Source organism: Taudactylus pleione, unplaced genomic scaffold, assembly GCF_031769625.1.
Source record: "Taudactylus pleione unplaced genomic scaffold, aTauple2 ptg000504l, whole genome shotgun sequence".
Lineage (NCBI taxonomy): Eukaryota > Metazoa > Chordata > Amphibia > Anura > Myobatrachidae > Taudactylus > Taudactylus pleione.
This window is the reverse complement of record NW_028284906.1, coordinates 206,202-227,298: the sequence shown is the minus strand read 5'-3', so window position 1 is coordinate 227,298 and position 21,097 is coordinate 206,202. Positions and strand designations below refer to the sequence as shown.

At 43.1% G+C, this 21,097-nt stretch overlaps 1 protein-coding gene across 4 annotated transcripts; it reads right to left on the bottom strand.

Annotated features, from left to right (window-relative positions):
• Positions 1 to 248: 248 nt before the first annotated feature.
• LOC148501721 (uncharacterized) lies at positions 249 to 17,359 on the bottom strand. 4 transcript variants are annotated; one of them, XM_088450041.1, is made up of 6 exons: positions 17,282 to 17,359; positions 9,966 to 10,223; positions 9,698 to 9,821; positions 9,483 to 9,580; positions 8,778 to 9,129; positions 312 to 2,250 (listed from the first exon to the last, which is right to left on the bottom strand). In XM_088450041.1, exons 2-6 carry the CDS (start codon positions 10,095 to 10,097, stop codon positions 854 to 856), a joined length of 2,103 nt encoding a protein of 700 aa, XP_088306167.1. In that variant the 5' UTR covers positions 10,098 to 10,223; positions 17,282 to 17,359; the 3' UTR covers positions 312 to 853. The 4 variants fall into 4 exon arrangements, with proteins under 4 accessions (XP_088306166.1, XP_088306167.1, XP_088306168.1 ...); XM_088450042.1 differs by having other exon boundaries at positions 10,032 to 10,223; XM_088450043.1 differs by having other exon boundaries at positions 9,698 to 9,776; positions 10,032 to 10,223.
• Between the last annotated feature and the right edge of the window lie 3,738 nt (positions 17,360 to 21,097).

Below are 21,097 nucleotides of genomic sequence, written 5' to 3'. Positions count from 1 at the left end.
CTTTATGTCCTCACGCTGGCTAATAAGGTGATTCTATCTAAGTAGATGAAACACTAATTCTAGGCCCAAACAAGTTCATGTTCTGCTTCTACATATGCTACACTTAGAGCATCAGTCCACTCTTCCTGATGTGCAGAGAAATGTAACCTGATGTTATAATATATGGGGTACTTATATTGTATCATTAGGCCACTCCCAGCAAGAACACATCTTACACCTCCTTGGATCTACCAACTGGTATTTATATCGCCAATTGTTTTCTTATTAACGTGACTTCTTTCTGATTTATCATATTTACATTGATGGATAGAAATAACTGTGACTGATTTAAATTATTGCCCTTATTTATGTGTGAGGTGGGTATGTCTCACCCTTATCCTCCCCTCTCTTTTGTTTCCTATGTTCTACTACTTTTCTTTTTTTATGGCTGTTTTTATGTACGACTTTTGGTTTTTTATGCACAGTCATGTAATCTGTATGGTTCCTGATTATGTTCATATTTCTATTTGTCGTGTTGTCTTTGTTGCCATCACAGGGTTTGTTTGTTTTTTAAAAACTCAATAAATACATTATCAAAAAAAATGTTTTTAATACATTATCCGCATTGCATACAAATACACCTAATGCTTATATATAGTGCACGTCCATCAGGTCTACGTACATACACTGGTATGCCTTGGTGGGGACTGGTCTTACATCCCAAAAGGTATGATTACATAGGGAAGTATACATTTTCTTGTTGTCATCTTTTATGTATGAGAAATAATGCTCATGTCCATCTATAAATAAGCTCCTTAGTGTATAAACACAATATGGTCAAAAAGAAGACACTTTTTTCTGTAGAGAACATTTCTCATCTTTGGAAAATTGATACAACTCCATTTTTGGTCTCCCAGTTCACGGACATTGCATTTCTCCTGTGCATTTTATGATGATTAACAAGAGATGATTTGTGTGTAAAACATTTCCCACACTCAGAGCATGGAAATGGTTTCTCACCTGTGTGAAGTCTCTGATGTGTAACAAGATCTGATTTCTGTGTAAAACATTTCCCACACTCAGAGCATGGAAATGGTTTCTCACCTGTGTGAAGTCTCTGATGTGTAACAAGATGTGATTTCTCTGTAAAACATTTCCCACACTCAGAGCATGGAAATGGTTTCTCACCTGTGTGACTTTTCTGATGTGTATCAAGATGTGATTTCTTTATAAAACATTTCCCACACTCAGAACATGGAAATGGTTTCTCACCTGTGTGATTTCTCTGATGTGTAACAAGATCTGATTTCTGTGTAAAACATTTCCCACACTCAGAGCATGGAAATGGTTTCTCACCTGTGTGAAGTCTCTGATGCTTAAGAAGATGTGATTTCTCTGTAAACCATTTCCCACACTCAGAGCATGCAAATGGTTTCTGACCTGTGTGACTTCTCTGATGTGAAACAAGCTGTGCTTTCCGTGTAAAACATTTCCCACACTCGGAGCATGGAAATGGCTTCTCACCTGTGTGACTTCTCTGGTGTCTAACAAGATCTGATCTGTATGTAAACCATTTCCCACACTCCGAGCATGGAAATGGTTTCTCACCTGTGTGACTTCTCTGATGTGTAACAAGATCTGATTTCTGTGTAAAACATTTCCCACACTCAGAGCATGGAAATGGTTTCTCACCTGTGTGAAGTCTCTGATGCTTAAGAAGATGTGATTTCTCTGTAAACCATTTCCCACACTCAGAGCATGGAAATGGTTTCTCACCTGTGTGACTTCTCTGATGTCTAACAAGATATGATTTGTATGTAAACCATTTCCCACACTCAGAGCATGGAAATGGTTTCTCACCTGTGTGAAGTCTCTGATGCTTAAGAAGATGTGATTTCTCTGTAAACCCTTTCCCACACTCAGAGCATGGAAATGGTTTCTCACCTGTGTGACTTCTCTGATGTCTAACAAGATATGATTTGTATGTAAACCCTTTCCCACACTCAGAGCATGGAAATGACATCTCTCCTGCCTTAGATTTCCCTGTGGAAGAGAGAAATATTTTATCTGTACTAGAAGTTCCAATATCAGAGTTATGACAACATTCCCCATGAGTAGAGGGATTAGATGACACATCTGCACGGTGAAGTACTGGGTGTATAATGGGGCTTTCTCGTGGGGAATATCCTGTGATCTCGTTGCCTTCTATCTCACAATCTGGATAGAGCATGGGAAATTCCTCTGAGACATTCCTGCTGTTACATCCATGTGCTGGAAATAAAATACATGGTAATATGAATGTTTTCTCTATGACAAGTTTACTTTGCCCAATAAAGACTATAGTTAAAAGACCCAGAATTATGACCAAATTGATACATTGAATATGCTGCAAGGTACAATGTATCACTCATTACTGACAGTGTAAGTTGCCCTATGCATATAGCAGGGTTTATAAAAAAAAAACATCAAACTGTACTCAATTAAAAAGAGGTGGGAACTGGGCAGGTAATTAATCAAAATTAATATTCTCTAACAATAGGATATTACATATAAAATGCACCAACACTTTTTGAGCCAGTCCTGGTTTAGGAAATATTGGGGAAAACCCAGCTTGAGGGTCCCCCATATTTCAATGAATCAGCATCGGGCTTCTGTGCCAGTCCAGTTTAGCAAATACAGTGAAAACAATACATAGGGGTCTCCTGTATTGCCATCAACCAGCTCTAACTAGCTGGGGGTTAATGTCACAGCAAGGGGAAATGATTCACAGGGTCCCCTGGCCAAAGCATTAACTCCCCTAACTAGTAAGCTTAGGACTGGGATTCCATGGGAAGTAGGTCCACCCCTAAAAAGGGGTTCCCCCTCCCGAATATACCCCAGGTTGATAGTCTGGGGTTATTCCCCACATCCCTAGTACCTTTGGTGTAGGGTTAATTGTGTAAAAATAGAATAAATATAGTCCATTACAGTGGGACTACTGGCAATTAGAGATTCGCAAGTGCCAACATTCTGGCACTTCTAGCCTAACTGCAAAGGAATTAATGAACAAACATGAAACACACACAGCGAATGTGGTATTAGTGTTAACACACAATAACTCGCACTCACACTCCTCCATGGTGGCAGTCGGTCCTCTTCTCCATGTAGGCATTCCAGGACTTGGCAAAATAAAATAAAAAAATTACCCATGCCCACGGACAATACCACTGTACTCTAAGTACCGTACTTGCCATATGATGGCGGAGTTGTGGTGTTTCCCATAGAAATACAGGGGAACCCACAAACCATTTTCTCCTGTATTTCTTGAACTATGAGTGGCTTCATGTGACGGAACCGAACTTCATGTGACGGATCAGAAAACGAGGCAAAACGCGTCATCCTCCCACTGTCGGATTCTCACGGGTTTTGGATTATATAAAGGTCCCCACGATCTGCGCCATTTTCACTCCAGCTGTGGAGAGAAGCTAGCAGACATGTAGTACTTGTCAGTCTCTCAGTGTGTGCCCAGTCGGGGTCTTGGGCTGAAGACTGCTGCTGTGTTGTCCATAAAGGGGCTTAGGCTGCAGTATATAAAGGGGGTTTTCTTCAGTGGGTGCTGCAGCTGTTGTGTCACTTGTCCTGTCAATTAACTGTGGCTGCTGCTGTGTTGTTGTCTTGTCCATCAGGCTAGGGCTGCAGTCCATTAGGGGTGCTTTTCCCTAGTGTGAACAAAATAAAAGTACTTTTTTTCTTTTTTTTGTGTGTGTGCGCGTGTTAGCAACTTTGCTGTGCTATTATTGTTCGTGACACTGCCGCAGTTTATCGTCCACGTATTTGTGACTCTGCAGGTGATCTGTCCGCACTCAGCAGGGGAGCTTTGTTGTCCAAAAAGAAAGGGTGCTGTCTGTGTTGTTCATTGAGGGGCTGCTGCCTCATTCAGGGGTGCTCTTCAGCAGTGTAAAAAAAATAAAAGTGCATTTCTTGTGTGAGCGTTAGTAACTTAGCTGCGCTATTATTGTTTGGTGACACTGCCGGCCAGACTGCGGTTTATCGTCCACGTATTGTGACACTATAAGTCGTAGCGCAGTGTTATTCTTATTCATAAAAAAATCCTGTGACACTGCAAGTGTAGTGCAGTGTGTTATTCTTATTTATGAAAAATCTTGGGACACTGTAGGTCATTGATACCGCAGTGTAATATTTAAAATTAGTACAAATTGACGTGTGTGCTGTACCCCCACTTCATTCGTGTTTGTTGATATGGAGAACAATTATTGAAACAAGATACACACAACCTGTCTTGCGCTCCAAACGTGTTCAACTTCGAATGTATGCAATAAATTTGTCTTCAATGTTAGAACCGTTCTCATATGTGAATGAAAAACAGGCAAAAAAAACCCCACAATAGTGTAATACTGTAAATAAATCAAGAGTTCCGTTCTTATAGCCGTGCTGGGAGTGGAAATAGGTGCTTTAAAAGATCTTCTTCACAAACGTGACACCTCAGAAAAGACTTCACAACAGATCCTCAAATCCCAGTCAGGACACCAGATAAGTGGACGGTAAATATGTAACTAAATTCGTACATGCATGCTTACTTCAACTAAGCTGATGACAAGCACATAGCAGTTTCTTTAATCCTTATATGTCCATCAAAATAGCGAAAATATAATTTCCAAAAATATCTCAAAAAAATCAGAGAAGAAAAACACTTTGTAGTGTAAACTGAAGATTGATTTATTAAAAAGACATAATATAATAATCATAGGTTTATAGACAGCTGTACCATAAAGATGGAAGTACACTGAAGATGGTACCCGGGAAACAAACATGTATTTTATGTATTTTTAAGTTAGGATACTTAGTACATGTTTGGCCAAAGAGGTTTGCCCACCTACCACGTCATGGTGAACCTAAAAAGGTGTGCCCCTAACATCCCTAATACTGACACAAATACATTATCTAGGACATACCTGTAATAGAGCCAATTAAATGTGTGTACTGCAACGTAAAAGACCCATACCAATAATATCACCTGGGGCAGGTGGGAGGAGTGCTAGGCCAAGAGAAGGGGTATCTCCTTCATATGTACCTTATATACACAGAAACACAGAGGAAAAAAGGGGGGCTGGGCTGCACAAGGTTAAAAGTATTTTAGGGGCAGCGATTGTCCAAAAATTTTGTAATATGACATTGTAAACCCATCGGGGCCAAGGCGTTTGCCAGCGGCAGAAGACTTCAGGGAATCTACCAGCTCCTGTATGTAAGGACTGCGGGTTCTGGACTTCCCAGGAGAGACTTGGATACTTGGTCACTGATAGCTCGGGAGGTTTGGAGTAGGGAAGGACATATGTAGCTCTTCCTCATAGATGAAAGATGTATATGATGTTATGCAGCAGGAGAGAACAAGGAGAAAGGTGCACTGGAAATAAACACTGGAACTGGAATGTAGCACCAACTTGACCCGGATTGGGACCAGACTATAGCACAAACTGGAGCCAGATTGGGACTGGAACGTAGCAAGAGGCTAGAGCCGGATTGGTACCAAACAATAGCAAACACTGGAGCCGTATTGGGACCACAGCAGGAATCAGCAGGTGTACTGCAGACAGCTAGCCAGGGAGCTGGAGCCTTTGACATCTAGTAGCTATGAAACTCAGGCACAAAATGCTGTCAGAGAAAGAGATTTATACCCTGGGTTACACAGTGATTGGCCGGTGTGGTCAGGTGGACATTAGCCTGGCACCAATTGGAGAATAGCGCTCAGCTGACCGGGACCAACATGGCGCCGCCCAGTGTCCGGATCTGGCGGGAAATCACTGGAGCACCAGGCCCCTGAGACCACTACCACGCTGGGGGCCCACCAACAGCGCACTCTCATGAGTCCCCATGTGACCATTAGTTTGGGGATGATATGCTGAAGAGAATTTTAATTAGACTTGAATTGCAGAACACAATGCTCTCCAGAAAATGGCCACAAACTGTACACCCGTGTCTGAGACAATTTCCTTCGGGAGATCATGGAGACAAAAAATCTGGAATATAAGGATGGGTGCTAACTGGGGTGCTGATGGAAGACCCGACAAAGGAATAAAATGGGCAATTTTAGAAAAATGATCCACCACCACCCAGGCAGTATTACTTCCTTTTGAGAAAGGCAGCAGTAATAAAGTCCATTCATAAGTGGGTCCGTGGCTGCTTTGGTATTGATAGTGGTTGGAGAAGACCAACTTCTTTTTCATGATAGTTTTTATGCTGGTTGCATTTGATACATGAGGCGTTAAACTCTTGAACATCTCATTTCATGGAAGACCACCAATAGGAATGTGAAAGAAATATAGACGTTTTTTGGATACCAGCATGACCAGCGAATAAGGATCCATGAGCCCATGTTGACAATTTTTGTTAGCGTTCTGGATGTAGGAACATCCTACCAGGTGGTGGTACAGGGGCTACCTGGGTGTTGGCGAATGAAAGCGGATTGGGAATAGGACAAGATTCCTGATGGATAGTAGACACATGTTAGAGCGTCTGCCTTACAATTTTGGACTCCAGGGTGGAAGGTGATTTTGTAGTAGAACCTTGAGAAGAATAAGGCCCAGGAAGACTGCCAAGGGTTGAGACACTGGGCTGACTTTAGCTACAGGTTATGAACCAAGAAAATAGTTATGGGATGTTTAGCATCCTCTAAAAAGGTATCACCACTCCTCTAAGGCTAATTTGATGGCTAAGAGCTCTTGGTCACAAATTGAATAATTTTTCTCAGCAGGAGAAAATCTTTGGGAGAAAAACCCGCATGGATGAAGCTTCCGGGCTTCCATGTTCTGTGATAAGACAGCAAAGCATTGACTTCAAGGAAGAATGGGTTTTCCAAATCAGGCTGACAGAGGAATGGTGCAGAGGTAAAAGCTTTTTTTAAAACATGAAAAGCAGAGATGGCTTCAGGAGACCAGTGCAAAGGATTGGCTCTCTTCTTTGTTAAGGCTGTCATCGGGGTTACCACAGAAGAATTTTTTTATCTACTTGCGATAATAGTGACCGCCTTCAAGGTGGAGGGCTGTGGCCAGTCTCGAATGGCACTTGACTTTTCAGGATCCATTTGAAGATTATTCCCGGAAATAATGTAGCAAAATGGAATTTTGGGTACTTCAAAGATACACTTGGACAGTTTACCATAGAGATGATTGATACGAAGACGCTGCAGAACTTTTTTCACATACTACCGATGGAACTCCAGGTCTCTGGAGAATATAAGAATGTCATCTTAAGTAAACAACTACATAGAGATACAAGATGTCTCTGAAAATCTCGTTTACAAAGTGCTGGAATACAGCAGGGACATTACAAATATTTAATCATGCCATTTGATCTTTGCAATGACCATCTTGTGTATCAAAGAAGGCCAGACTGGATTAAACGTAGAGGAATCACACGAGACCAGCAAGACTGGAAACAAGAGGCACCCCATGACTTAAGCTGTGTTGTAGGCCAATCAAACTGAGGATTATGAAGTTGTAGCCATGGAAGACAGAGAACAAGACGATGAGTAGCTTTGGGAATAACTAGCAGCTCTAGTAGTGGAATGAGTAACGAGACCTCATTGAATGCGGCTCCCGTCCACCGCTGTGAGAAAGACAGGATTAGGCAGAGCCTTGATGGGAATGGAAGTTTCCCGAACCAATGATAATGATAAAAACCTTCCCAGCAACTATGGAGTCAAACAGGGTGTCAAAAGATTTGGACCCTTAAGGGGTGGTCAAGTCACATTCAACAAATCTTTAAAGTCTAACTCGTTACCGTTATTACCACACAACACACCACTCAGTCACATTAATTCCAGAAGGGGAGCGCCAGCTAAAATAACTTTTTCTTATTGCACTGGAAATAAACACTGAGACTGGAATGAACCACCAAATGGGACTGGATTGTAGCACAAACTGGAGCCGGGTTGGACCGGGCTGTAGCACAAACTGGAGCTAAATTGGGACCGGGCTGTAACACAAACTGGAGCCAGATTGGGACTGGACTGTAGCACAAACTGGAGGTGGATTGGGACCGGGCTATAACACAAACTGAAACCGGATTGGGACCGGACTATAGAACAAAATAGAGTCAGATTGGGACCAGACTATAGCACACCCTGGAGCCGGATTGGAACCACAGCAAGATTCATCAGGTGAACTGCAGACAGCTAGCCAGGGAGCTGGAGCCTTGGACGTCTAGTAGCAACGTAGCTAAGGCACAAAATGTTATCAAAGAAGGATAGTTATACCCTGGGTCAACGCGTTAATTGGCTAGTGCAGTCAGGTGGACATTAGCCTGGCTGCCACTGGGAAATAGCAGTAAGCTGACCAGGTCCAACATGGCGGCGCCCAGTGTCCGGAGCCAGCGGGAATGCCGCCTGAGCTTCAGGCCCTTGTGATGACCCCCATGCTGAGGGCCCACCAACAGCGCACTCTCCTGAGTCCTTCCATGATGTGAGGAGGAGAAAGTGTGGAAGTGGCTGCACAGATATCTGGGCTGGTAACACACAGTGACATGATGTGAGGGGAAGAACAGGAGTATAATAAGGGGCTGATGGATCCTGATGTATGAGATACACCAGAGAGTGTGGGGAGGAGACTGGACAGATCTCTGGGCTGGTAACACACAGTGACATGATGTGAGGGGGAGAGCAGGAGTCTGATGGCTCCCCCACTGGGCGGATACATTTCCCTCATTAGTTTGTACTGGCAGAGAAGGGTGTAGAATAAGAGATTGTTGTAGAAAATGACAAAGTAGAATGTGACTCTTTTCTGTAATAAGTGTTCATTACTCACCTGAGCTGATATCTGTAGGGATTGTCTCCTCCTTACACTGCTGATCACCCAACATATACATCTCTTCTTCTCCCTCTATATCTTCTGCCTTCATATCAGTCACATACGACTCTCCTTCTCCCTCTATATCTTCTGCCTTTATATCAGTCACATACGTCTCTTCTTCTCCCTCTATATCTTCTGCCTTCATATCAGTCACATACGTCTCTTCTTCTACCTCTGTATATTCTGCATTCTTTATAGTCAAATACGTCTCATCTTCTCCCTCTATATCTTCTGTCATGTTATCAGTCGTATACATCTCTTCTTCTCCCTCTATATCTTCAACTTTAAAATCAGCAAAATCTTCACTCTAAATGACCCCAAAAAAATTCTGTCTGATTTCATTTAGACCACAGGTTCTCAAACTCGGTCCTCAGGACCCCAAGCTGTGCATGGTTTCCAGGTCTCCTCAAATAATCACAAATAAAATAATTATCTCCATCTGTGGATCTCTTAAAATGTGTCAGTGACTAATGAATATACCTGTGCACCTGCTGGGTGATCTGGAAAATGTGAGCTGTATGGGGTCCTTAGGACCGAGTTTGAGAACCACTGATTTAGATAAACAGTATAATATCTGTGTATAAGGCACACACAATTGCTCTACAGACTATATAGAGAAAGTCACTGTGGTATATTGGTGAGACCCTAAATCCCATCTACCTGATGCTCCTGTGGGATCCTGTGATTCTCCTCTGTACAATCCTGTGAATACAGAGGAGGAGAACATCTCTCTGGGGTATTTCTGTTACTGGGTCCATCTGTAGGAGACACACAGTGACTAAGTACATTGTATATATGTGATTATCAGATGATGTGTATATAGGGGATCCCCATACCTGCTCTCCCCTGTACAATACATGACAGTCTCCCCTTACCCAGTGATGTGAGGGGCCGGTGATTCTCCATCATCACGTCCTTGTACAGACCCTTGTGTTCCTCTATATACTCCCCCTCCTGCATGGAGACATAGACAGTGACATCCTGACCCCTTATAGGAACCTGAAACACACAATGATACAGTCATCATCCAGACACATCCCCCAGTGTTACTGTATAATGTCCCATTCCCAGCAGTCACCTCTCCAGTCATCACCAGACACATCCCCTGGTGTTACTGTATAGTGTCCCATTCCCAGCAGTCACCTCTCTAGTCATCACCCAGACACATCCCTTGGTGTTACTGTATAATGTCCCATTCCCAGCAGTCACCTCTCCAGTCAGCAGCTGAATGATCTTGTTGGTGAGTTCCAGGATCTTCTGGTCATTGTCTCTCATATGTATCAGTGAGTGAGGTGGAGGCACCGTGATGGGGCGTTGGGTCCTGCTCAGTCCTCCTGACTCATGGGGAAAGCTGCTGGGTGTCTCACAGCAATTGGATGTCTTCTTCACTACTGTGTAATCCTGTGTATTGGGGGAGACACCAAATATCACTGCATACACTCCCATATATCACTGTAACAGTCCCAGATCCCCTCACCTCCCAAGTCAAGTCCCTGTATTATTACTATAGACATAAGTGATGTCACTGTGACACTCCCAGATCCCCTTACCTCCCCAGTCATGTCCATGTATTATTACTATAGATCTAAGTGATGTCACTGATACTCACAGATCCCCTCACCTCCCCAGTCATGTGCCTGTATTATTACTATATACATAAATGATGTCACTGTGACACTCCCAATTCCCCTCACCTCCCTAGTCATATCCCAGTATTATTATTATATATATTTATATTATATATAAATAAAAAGTGATGTCACTGTCACTTCCAGATCCCTTCACCTCCCCAGTCATGTCCTTGTATCATTACTATACAGTACCAGTCAAAAGTTTGGACACACCTTCTCATTCAATGTTTTTGTTTATTTAAATTATTTTCAACATAGTAGATTAATACTGAAGACATCAAAACTATGAAAGAACACATGTAGAATTATGTTGTAAACAAAAAAAGTGTTAAACAAATCAATATATGTTTTATACTTTAGATTCCTCAAAGTAGTCGCCTTTTGCTTGGATGACAGCTTTGCACACTCTTGGCATTCTCTCAATCAGCTTCATGTGGTAGTCTCCTGGAATGGTTTACAACAGTCTAGTACTAATGGCAGCTGAATAGCAGTGTGGTCATACCAATTATGAGGGCAGAAATGAAAGAGTGAATATCTCTATAATGATTGCCACCTGTTTTGGTTAAAATAACACTGCTTACAAGAGTGAGCGTAGTAGTAATATTTGTGATATTAATAAAAAGAGGTACATCACGAAAATACCTCTTGTTCACTTAGTTGATGCAATGAGAATACATAATTGTGTGGCTAATGTTACACACTGAGCGCTGTCCGGCGTCAGAGTAGAATCAATGAGCCCTAACAGATAGTTTTTCTCATAAGTAATTTTTTCACATTTTGATACCATTTGTAGAATATTGTACAACATAATCTAGATATGGTTTAGTAGTGTATGAGTACTTACTGACGCACACCATATGATTAATAGTGACACCAAATGATCTATAACCCTGAATATATTTGAACAGGAGCTAGCTATAGTGGAGACCTATAGTTTTAATATAAGGATCATAATTAATATATTTATTTATTTTAAATAGTGACTTTATTTCGCCTAATTATTTTATAAGGATATAATAAAAGTTATATTTTAATATTAGTTAGATGGGTCAACAATAAACATTACTTTATTGAGATTAGTCCGTGTGTGCCCCATTATAGGAATACTTTGTTTTCTTATGATACCCATCATATATGCCTCCTCTTCTCCCTCTATCTCTTCTGCCTTTAGATCAGTCATTGCTTTACCTTATAAAACACTAAAATAACACGTAAATACCAATAAATGATACAAGTAAACAGAAGAATATCAGTGTGGAAGACTAACTACAGCTGCTCTAAAGACCATATCCATATAATACGCGAGAAAGTGTGTGTCTGTCTGTATGTCCTTTATACATGGCCAGAGTTTTGTACCTAGCTCAACTAAATTCAGCATTGTGGTGTAGTTTGAACAGGATTAGGTTTCTGGATAAGTCTGAAGGTCGTCAGACCATGGAGACCTAACATGATGCCTATCAAGTAGGCCGTTGAGTCTCTCATTTGAAATTTTAGTTTAAGCAAGTTTGCTCTGGATGGTTTCCAGTGTCTTAAACAGCACTGATCTCAAGGCACATGCTATGTACCAGTGGGGGGCAGGAAGAACTCCAACGGGAGAGCAGTGAGTCAGAGGATCAACTGTCACACTGCACCTGCACTGACAGTTAGAAGTAGAAGAAAAACGTATTCTCCCCACGATCCAAACTTAATGAGGTGCAGCTTAAATAAATCTTTGTGACCTACACACTATTATTGAAGATTTGACGGCTGTTGACTATTCCCTATACCTCAGAGGAGGAGTGCTTATTTTTTCACATGCACTGACAGTTACTAATCACCTCCAACTGTCATACTACACCTTCACTAACCGTTACTAATTACCGCCAACTGTCACACTGCACCTACAATGACAGTTACTAATTACCTCCAACTGTCACACTACACCTTCACTGACCATTACTAATTACCTCCAACTGTCACACTGCACCTGCACGGACAGTTACTGATTTCCTCCAAGCACATTTCCGTTGGTCTGTAGAGATTTCTGCTGGCAATGATTTCTGAATTTGCAGTGATTTGGGAAGCTATACTGATTTATGTCCTGTAAGTCACTCTGCTCCTAATATACCACATTCCAAACAGTCAGAATACGGCTGCCTCCACTGCCATTTACTCCTAAATTGCATTGTTATCCAGGTGTGAATGACTTCTGTGTTGCTTGTCAAAGCTTTCTCCATTTAGTATAACACATTCAATCTATGTTTAGTTCTTTTCTCATCTCAACCTTTAAAAGTGTGGACCTATTCAGGACTATTCACTCTTAAAGCACAACCAAAGACTAAGTTTCAGAAAAGCCATGCCACCAAAATAACCATCCAGTCTGGGTTGCAGCTACTCAGCTGCTAGAAGTTAGTGAGAGGCAAGAGGTGAGGAGACCTCAGAGGAAGTACAAGCACACTTGGCAGCTCAGCAAGAGAGGCAAGCAGCCACTGAAGAGAGAATCACTCCTCAGTATTGAGGTAACAGTGTCTACATACTCTATATAAATGGATCGATAGGTCCTTTTCAGGGCTAAAGCATGTTAGCACACAGTGAGAATCCTTCTCAGGATCAATGGAATGGGGTTATAGGAGAGGACAAAGTAAAAGAGGAAGGCTGCAGTTCTTCAAGGTCCATTCTTCAACCAAGGTAATGTCGGGTATCCCAGCTAGTACTAAATGTGGTATTTTGTGCGTGCTACAAGAGAAGTCTGACAGACACCACTATAAGTTTACTATGGAACAGTACAAGGGGAAGCAGAGATTTGTTCACGGCCCTCACAGACACTGGCAAATTATAAATAGCCACATAAACATTATGTCACTACAAACTTGTTTTGATAGTTTGAAAAAAGACAAACGCACAGTAGAATCCCTGACTTCTGCCCAAGTATGGCTGATAACGGCCACACTTACATACCAATGCGCAATCCTGGACTCTCCCCTTTATAATAATACCACATATCAGTGTGTGGCTGGGAGCTGTGTTATTCCCCCTCATATATCACTGTACAGTCCCCTCTACCCTATATAATAATAATACCACATATCAGTGTGTGCTGGGAGCTGTGTTATCCCCCCTCATATATCACTGTACCGTCCCCTCTTCCCTATATAATAATAATACCACATATCAGTGTGTGCTGGGAGCTGTGTTATTCCCCCTCATATATCACTGTACAGTCCCCTCCCCCTATATAATAATACCACATATTAGTGTGTGCTGGGAGCTGTGTTATCCCCCCTCATATATCACTGTACGGTCCCCTCCCCCCTATATATTAATAATACCACATATCAGTGTGTGCTGGGAGCTGTGTTATTCCCCCTCATATATCACTGTACAGTCCTCTCTCCTCCTATATAATAATACCACATATCAGTGTGTGCTGGGAGCTGTGTTATTCCCCGTCATATATCACTGTACGGTCCCCCCTCTCCTATATAATAATAGCACATAGTGTGTGCTGGGAGCTGTGTTATCCCCCCTCATATATCACTGTACAGTCCCCTCTCCCCTATAAAATAATACGACATATCAGTGTGTGCTGGGAGCTGTGTTATTCCCCCTCATATATCACTGTACAGTCCCCTCTCCCCTATATAATAATACCACACATCAGTGTGTGCTGGGAGCTGTGTTATTCCCCCTCATATATCACTGTACGGTCCCCTCTCTCCTATATAATAATAATACCACATATCAGTGTGTGCCGGGAGCTGTGTTATTCCCCCTCATATATCACTGTACAGTCCCCTCTCCCCTATATAATAATAATACCACATATCAGTGTGTGCTGGGAGCTGTGTTATTCCCCCTCATATATCACTGTACGGTCCCCTCTCCCCTATAGAATAAAACCACATATCAGTGTGTGCTGGGAGCTGTGTTATTCCCCCTCATATCACTGTACAGTCCCCTCCCCCCTATATAATAATAATACCACATATCAGTGTGTGCTGGGAGCTGTGTTATTCCCCTCATATATCACTGTACAGTCCCCTCTCCCCTATGTAATAATAATACCACATATCAGTGTGTGCTGGGAGCTGTGTTATTCCCCCTCATATATCACTGTACAGTCCCCTCCCCCCTATATAATAATACCACATATCAGTGTGTGCTGGGAGCTGTGTTATTCCCCCTCATATATCACTGTAAAGTCCCCTCTCCCCTATATAATAATAATATCACATATCAGTGTGAGCTGGGAGCTGTGTTATTCCCCCTCATATATCACTGTACAGTCCCCTACCCCTATATAATAATACCACATATCAGTGTGTGCTGGGAGCTGTGTTATTCCCCCTCATACATCACTGTACAGTTCCCTCTCCCTATATAATAATACCACATATCAGTGTGTGCTGGGAGCTGTGTTATTCCCCCTCATATATCACTGTACGGTCCCCTCTCCCCTATATAATAATAACATCACATATCAGTGTGTGCTGGGAGCGGTGTTATTCCCCCTCATATATCACTGTATGGTCCCCTCCCCCCTATATAATAATAATACCACATATCAGTGTGTGCTGGGAGCTGTGTTATTCCCCTCATATATCACTGTACAGTCCCCTCTCCCCTATAGAATAAAACCACATATCAGTGTGTGCTGGGAGCTGTGTTATTCCCACTCATATCACTGTACAGTCCCCTCCCCCCTATATAATAATAATACCACATATCAGTGTGTGCCGGGAGCTGTGTTATTCCCCCTCATATATCACTGTACAGTCCCCTCTCCTCTATATAATAATAATACCACATATCAGTGTGTGCTGGGAGCTGTGTTATTCCCCCTCATATATCACTGTACAGTCCCCTCTCCCCTATGTAATAATAATACCACATATCAGTGTGTGCTGGGAGCTGTGTTATTCCCCCTCATATATCACTGTACAGTCCCCTCTCCCTATATATAATAATACCACATATCAGTGTGTGCTGGGAGCTGTGTTATTCCCCCTCATATATCACTGTACAGTCCCCTCTCCCCTATGTAATAATAATACCACATATCAGTGTGTGCTGGGAGCTGTGTTATTCCCCCTCATATATCACTGTACAGTCCCCTCTCCCTATATATAATAATACCACATATCAGTGTGTGCTGGGAACTGTGTTATTCCCCCTCATATATCACTGTACAGTCCCCTCTCCGCTATATAATAATAATACACATATCAGTGTGAGCTGGGAGCTGTGTTATTCCCCCTCATATATCACTGTACAGTCCCCTACCCCTATATAATAATACCACATATCAGTGTGTGCTGGGAGCTGTGTTATTCCCCCTCATACATCACTGTACAGTTCCCTCTCCCTATATAATAATACCACATATCAGTGTGTGCTTGGAGTTGTGTTATTCCCCCTCATATATCACTGTACGGTCCCCTCTCCCCTATATAATAATAACATCACATATCAGTGTGTGCTGGGAGCTGTGTTATTCCCCCTCATATATCACTGTACGGTCCCCTCCCCCCTATATAATAATACCACATATCAGTGTGTGCTGGGAGCTGTGTTATTCCCCTCATATATCACTGTACAGTCCCCTCTCCCCTATAGAATAAAACCACATATCAGTGTGTGCTGGGAGCTGTGTTATTCCCACTCATATCACTGTACAGTCCCCTCCCCCCTATATAATAATAATACCACATATCAGTGTGTGCCGGGAGCTGTGTTATTCCCCCTCATATATCACTGTACAGTCCCCTATCCCCTATATAATAATAATACCACATATCAGTGTGTGCTGGGAGCTGTGTTATTCCCCCTCATATATCACTGTACAGTCCCCTCTCCCCTATGTAATAATAATACCACATATCAGTGTGTGCTGGGAGCTGTGTTATTCCCCCTCATATATCACTGTACAGTCCCCTACCCCTATATAATAATACCACATATCAGTGTGTGCTGGGAGCTGTGTTATTCCCCCTCATACATCACTGTACAGTTCCCTCTCCCTATATCATAATAATACCACATATCAGTGTGTGCTGGGAGCTGTGTTATTCCCCCTCATATCACTGTACGGTCCCCTCTCCCCTATATAATAATAACATCACATATCAGTGTGTGCTGGGAGCTGTGTTATTCCCCCTCATATATCACTGTACGGTCCCCTCCCCCCTATATAATAATAATACCACATATCAGTGTGTGCTGGGAGCTGTGTTATTCCCACTCATATCACTGTACAGTCCCCTCCCCCTTATATAATAATAATACCACATATCAGTGTGTGCTGGGAGCTGTGTTATTCCCACTCATATCACTGTACAGTCCCCTCCCCCTTATATAATAATAATACCACATATCAGTGTGTGCTGGGAGCTGTGTTATTCCCACTCATATCACTGTACAGTCCCCTCCCCCCTATATAATAATAATACCACATATCAGTGTGTGCCAGGAGCTGTGTTATTCCCCCTCATATATCACTGTACGGTCCCCTCTCCCCTATGTAATAATAATACCACATATCAGTGTGTGCTGGGAGCTGTGTTATTCCCACTCATATCACTGTACAGTCCCCTCCCCCTTATATAATAATAATACCACATATCAGTGTGTGCTGGGAGCTGTGTTATTCCCACTCATATCACTGTACAGTCCCCTCCCCCCTATATAATAATAATACCACATATCAGTGTGTGCTGGGAGCTGTGTTATTCTCCCTCATATATCACTGTACAGTCCCCTCTCCCCTATATAGTAATAGTAATATCCCCCCTATATAATAATAATAATAATATCACAGATATCATATAAGAAGTCACATGACATAATCACCAGAGATGTTGCCGGATGGATAAAATGGCGGCTGAGGTATCTGGAATCTCTCGATATGTAGCCCCGCCCTCTCCGCACCGTCACGTGTTAGGATCTCTCACTCTTTCTCCCCGTTGTGTATTTTGTGCAATCTGATTGGCTGTTCGCTTCGTCCGTCAACTCATTATCAGGGAGGGGGCGACGGCTGCAGCCATAGAGACGGCGGGTGGGCGGAGCCGCCTCATTACAGCCTGGCCGTACGATTGGCTGCCGCTTCTTCCACCCCGCCCACTCCCCATAGGAATCTGTGGCATCATGTGATCCCCTCTGTAATAACTTTGACCACACATGTCCCCAGTGCAGGAGGTGGGCGGCCATTTTCTTGTATACCAGGCTCGGCAGTTACTATGGGAGCGGCGGCCATTTTCTCCTGGTCTGAGCCCTGCCCCCTATTTATCACGTGATCTCCTCCGGGCAGCGCTGTAGACACAGAGTCACTCAGTCATTGTCTCATCCTCTGCTGCTGCTGCTGCTGCCGGGGAGAGGGGGCACAATAGGAGCAGAGAGACACCGGGGAGACTGCTGCAGGGGAGGGCAGGTAGGATGGTGACAGTCCTGGTGCTAATCTGTAGTAACTGGTAATGACAGTCTTCCTCCCTGCAGGTATAATTACATAGAGGGGGCATGTGTGCACGCAGGGGGGGTTCTGAGCACACAGAACCCAACCCCCCCGCCCACCAATCAGTTTCGTAGCATCGTCGGACCAGTGGCACCGCCGGCCTCGGCCCCGGTCACCTCTGTCAGTATGTGCAGTGTGGACCGCACTACGCAGTGCCAAATCGCACCGCCGGGTAGTGCGCTCGTAGTGCGCGTTTGTTTTGGCAGCCAATGAGACTCAGACAGACTCTCATTGGCTGCTGCATCCTTCCGGCTCCCGCAGTGGGTGGAGGGAGAGGCGCCATGACGTCTCTCTCCCATAATACCGAGCGGGAGGATGAAGGAGCGGACGGGAAAGAAATTAAAGGGAGATGTATAAATCTTTATATGTATTTTAATGAAATGGACATAAACATTTGTGGTTTTCATTAAATGACCCCCACCCACGTGCCCCCACATTACGTTGGGCTATTTTGGATTGGTTTGGGCTTCTTTGTCACTCATCAGTTCCTTGTTTTTTATTTTAACGTTGGCAACAGTGACTGTGGTTCTGTGTTATCACTGAGCGGGTGGGATGCACTATGGTGTCCTATTTGCATAATTCAGAGGGTGCTGACCCCGTTATTACTATAATACAGGTGGCGCAGACTCCGTTGTTACTATAATACAGGTGGCGCAGACTCAGTTGTTTCTATAATACAGGTGGCGCAGACCCCGTTGTTACTGTAATACAGGTGGTGCAGACATTGTTGTTACTATAATACAGGTGGTGCAGACATTGTTGTTACTATAATACAGGTGGTGCAGACATTGTTACTATAATACTGGTGGTGCAGACATTGTTGTTACTATAATACAGGTGGTGCAGACCCCGTTATTACTGTAATACAGGTGGTGCAGACCCTGTTGTTACTATAATACAGGTGGTGCAGACTCTGTTGTTACTATAATACAGGTGGTGCAGACTTAGTTGTTACTATAATACAGTGGGGCAGACTTAGTTGTTACTATAATACAGGTGGTGCAGACTCCGTTGTTACTATAATACAGGTGGCGCAGACCCCGTTGTTACTATAATACAGATGGTGCAGACCCTGTTGTTACTATAATACAGGTGATGCAGACCCCGTTATTACTGTAATACAGGTGGTGCAGACTCAGTTGTTACTATAATACATGTGGTGCAGACTTAGTTGTTACTATAATACAGGTGGCGCAGACCCCGTTATTACTATAATACAGGTGGCGCAGAGTCAGTTGTTACTATAATACATGTGGTGCAGACCCCGTTACTATAATATAGGTGGTGCAGACTCAGTTGTTACTATAATACATGTGGTGCAGACTCCGTTATTACTGTAATACAGATGGTGCAGACCCTGTTGTTACTATAATACAGGTGGTGCAGACCCCGTTATTACTGTAATACAGGTGGTGCAGACCCTGTTGTTACTATAATACAGGTGGTGCAGACTCAGTTGTTACTATAATACATGTGGTGCAGACCCCGTTATTACTGTAATACAGGTGGTGCAGACTCAGTTGTTACTATAATACAGGTGGTGCAGACTCCGTTGTTACTATAATACAGGTGGTGCAGACTCCGTTGTTACTATAATACAGGTGGCGCAGACTCAGTTGTTACTATAATACAGGTGGTGCAGACTCCGTTGTTACTATAATACAGGTGGCGCAGACTCAGTTGTTACTATAATACAGGTGGCTCAGACTTAGTTGTTACTATAATACAGGTGGCGCAGACTTAGTTGTTACTATAATACAGGTGGCGCAGACTCAGTTGTTACTATAATACAGGTGGCGCAGACTCCGTTGTTACTATAATACAGGTGGCGCAGACTCCGTTGTTACTATAATACAGGTGGCGCAGACTCAGTTGTTACTATAATACAGGTGGCGCAGACTCAGTTGTTACTATAATACAGGTGGCGCAGACTCCGTTGTTACTATAATACAGGTGGCGCAGACTCCGTTGTTACTATAATACAGGTGGCGCAGACTCCGTTGTTACTATAATACAGGTGGCGCAGACTCAGTTGTTACTATAATACAGGTGGCGCAGACTCAGTTGTTACTATAATACAGGTGGCGCAGACTCAGTTGTTACTATAATACAGGTGGCGCAGACTCAGTTGTTACTATAATACAGGTGGCGCAGACTCAGTTGTTACTATAATACAGGTGGCGCAGACTCAGTTGTTACTATAATACAGGTGGCGCAGACTCAGTTGTTACTATAATACAGGTGGCGCAGACTCCGTTGTTACTATAATACAGGTGGCGCAGACTCCGTTGTTACTATAATACAGGTGGCGCAGACTCCGTTGTTACTATAATACAGGTGGCGCAGACTCAGTTGTTACTATAATACAGGTGGCGCAGACTCTGTTGTTACTATAATACAGGTGGCGCAGACTCAGTTGTTACTATAATACAGGTGGCGCAGACTCAGTTGTTACTATAATACAGGTGGTGCAGACTCAGTTGTTACTATAATACAGGTGGTGCAGACTCCGTTGTTACTATAATACAGGTGGTGCAGACTCCGTTGTTACTATAATACAGGTGGTGCAGTCTCCGTTGTTACTATAATACAGGTGGTGCAGACTCCGTTGTTACTATAATACAGGTGGTGCAGACTCAGTTGTTACTATAATACAGGTGGTGCAGACTCAGTTGTTACTATAATACAGGTGGTGCAGTCTCCGTTGTTACTATAATACAGGTGGTGCAGACTCCGTTGTTACTATAATACAGGTGATGCAGACTCAGTTGTTACTATAATACAGGTGGTGCAGTCTCCGTTGTTACTATAATACAGGTGGTGCAGACCCTGTTATTACTATAATACAGGTGGTGCAGACTCCGTTGTTACTATAATACAGGTGGCGCAGACTCAGATGTTACTTTAATACAGGTGGCGCAGACTCAGTTGTTACTATAATACAGGTGGCGCAGACTCAGTTGTTACTATAATACAGGTGGTGCAGACTCAGTTGTTACTATAATACAGGTGGTGCAGACTCAGTTGTTACTATAATACAGGTGGTGCAGACTCAGTTGTTACTATAATACAGGTGGTGCAGTCTCCGTTGTTACTATAATACAGGTGGTGCAGACTCCGTTGTTACTATAATACAGGTGATGCAGACTCAGTTGTTA

Excerpts from the sequence above, each read along its gene's own strand:
- LOC148501721 (XM_088450041.1), bottom strand. The coding sequence starts at position 10,097 with ATGAGAGACAATGACCAGAAGATCCTGGAACTCACCAACAAGATCATT. Across the intron at positions 9,822-9,965 it reads TCTGGGTGATGACTAGAGAG|GTTCCTATAAGGGGTCAGGA; the intron begins GTGACTGCTGGG and ends TGTGTGTTTCAG. Across the intron at positions 2,251-8,777 it reads CCCTACAGATATCAGCTCAG|CACATGGATGTAACAGCAGG; the intron begins GTGAGTAATGAA and ends TTTTATTTCCAG.